This window comes from Poecilia latipinna, unplaced genomic scaffold (genome assembly GCF_001443285.1).
Source record: "Poecilia latipinna isolate Pla-1442-1.1 unplaced genomic scaffold, P_latipinna-1.0 Scaffold33, whole genome shotgun sequence".
Taxonomy (NCBI): Eukaryota; Metazoa; Chordata; class Actinopteri; order Cyprinodontiformes; family Poeciliidae; genus Poecilia; species Poecilia latipinna.
The window spans coordinates 77,339-79,253 of record NW_015112649.1 but is presented as its reverse complement, the minus strand read 5'-3'; the positions used below and the strand labels follow the sequence as shown (position 1 = coordinate 79,253).

Sequence of the window (1,915 nt, the reverse complement as noted above, 5' to 3'; positions counted from 1 at the left end):
AAATTTTTTCCCCCCAATTTTTTTTTTTTTTTTTTTTTTTGTGCTGTTACTGTTTAGACTATTCCACCTAGCATTGCGCGTTGGTTTTGTAGCAAATCCTCCCAGCGTTAGTTGGTCTAAACTGTCTAAATAGTGCTGCGTTTTTTGTCCCTTGAAAGCTGGCTGCTTGATAAAAGCACGCATGCATGGCTGGGGCCGGCACAGGGAAAGAAAGGAGAGTTTTGAACCCCTATTTTGCACCAGGATGAGGAGCAAGAGGAGGAGGAGGAGGAGGAGGAGGAGGAGAGGGGGTTAACATTCTCAGGTCTAATTGCCATTTCTCTCATTCTCTCCCTCCCCTCCTCCCTTTCTCTCTCTCTCTTCTTTTTCCCCCCCCTCTAACCTCTTTCTCCAGGCTCCAGCACCAAGCAATAGGACCGGCCGGCATGAGGTCCCTCTCAGAGGCCGGACTCACCCCTCACAGCTCGGCCGAGTCGCCCTCGACCGCGGCCAGCCCCACTACCAGCGTTTCCAGTATGACAGAGCGAGTCGACACTGGGACATCCATCCTGTCCGTCACATCCAGCGACTCGGAGTGCGACGTATGATACGGCGAGGAGGAGGAGGACGGGGGGGAGAGATGGGGGGGGGGGGGGGGGGCAAAACACGAAGGGGACAAAAAAAAGAAAAAAAAAGAGAGAGATATTTACAGGGAAAACGGACCCGAGAAGATGAAAAAAAAGACTTATGAGAAAAGGACCGATTGATATAAATATTAAAATAAAAAGAGATAAAAGCACGTCTTTTTTTTTATTAAAGCGCTTTCAAAGGACCCACGCCTACCCCTCCTCTTCATCCCCCTTCACACCAACAACAACACTAGACTACTTGCATGATTTTTTTTATTATTATTATTCTTTTCCATTTTGTAATCAGGGAAATCAACCTGAATGCAAGATTTTTTTTTCTTACCCCCCCATCAGGAACCAGAGGGAATAAAAACAGATCGTCTTGTTTTTATTTTTATTTTTATTTTAGTTGTTGGTTTTATTTTTCTCCATCCAAATGATAATGATGACGGCGAGGAAGGCGCCGTGCAAACAAGATGCAATCCTGTTTCCATTTTCTTCTTCTTCTCTTTTTTTTGTTTACTTTGTGTTCATCAGACAATCATTTTTAAGTCGTAAGCACCTTTTTTTCTTAACTGCATTTCTGTCACTGCCTGTGTGTGTGTGTGTGTGTGTGTGTGTGTGTGTGTGTGTGTGTGTGTGCGTGTGTGTGTGTGCGTGCGTGTGTGTGTGTGTGGGGTATAAACCTGGTCGGAAAGAAGAAAAAAAAAGAAAAAGAAAAAAAATATTAATGATAATAATAATGTGTCGAACGGATCCGTTTATGACTGTATCAGATTTTTATTTTTTATTTTCAAAAAAAAAGTTTATATTGAATTATGTATATCTCAAATAATGCGATCATTCTCCCGCTCTGTAATATACGTGTAGAAATATGCTTGTACATAATTATTGCTCTCCCCCCCCACCCTTCCTCCTCCTCCTTCCCTGCGAGTGTCATCCTCTTTTCTATCCCCCTTCCTCACTTTTCTTGACTTGGTGTTCCTACATAAAATATTTGTCAAAACTTACACCTCGACTGCTGCAGGCTTTTTTTTTGGGTTTTTTTTTTTTTTTTTTTTTTTTTTTTTTTTTGTATGTGTTGGTGGCTTACTAATCTTCACATATTTGGTCTGAGTGGCTGGTAAATGTGTTGACCCCTCGCTAAAAGCCGTATCCATCTTGTTTTTGTTTTTTGTTGTTGTTGTTGTTGTTTAAGTTTGTTTATTATTAGCATGTAATTCAAATGAAACGTTCATTTTGCCTCGCCTCTGTGCATGCTGTCCGTCTTTCCATCCGATTACGGATAAGGGCTGTCATAAGTGGCT

General features: G+C 42.0%; 1 protein-coding gene across 1 annotated transcript in view; it reads left to right on the top strand.

The window, feature by feature from the left end:
• Positions 1-753, top strand: part of six3a (SIX homeobox 3a) — a 6,775-nt gene extending 6,022 nt beyond the window's left edge. Inside the window, exon 2 of the mRNA XM_015041950.1 lies at positions 395-753. Within this exon, the coding sequence (XP_014897436.1) occupies positions 395-587 (193 nt within the window). The 3' untranslated portion in view covers positions 588-753. The remainder of the gene's footprint in view (positions 1-394) is intronic.
• The last annotated feature ends 1,162 nt before the right edge of the window (positions 754-1,915 follow it).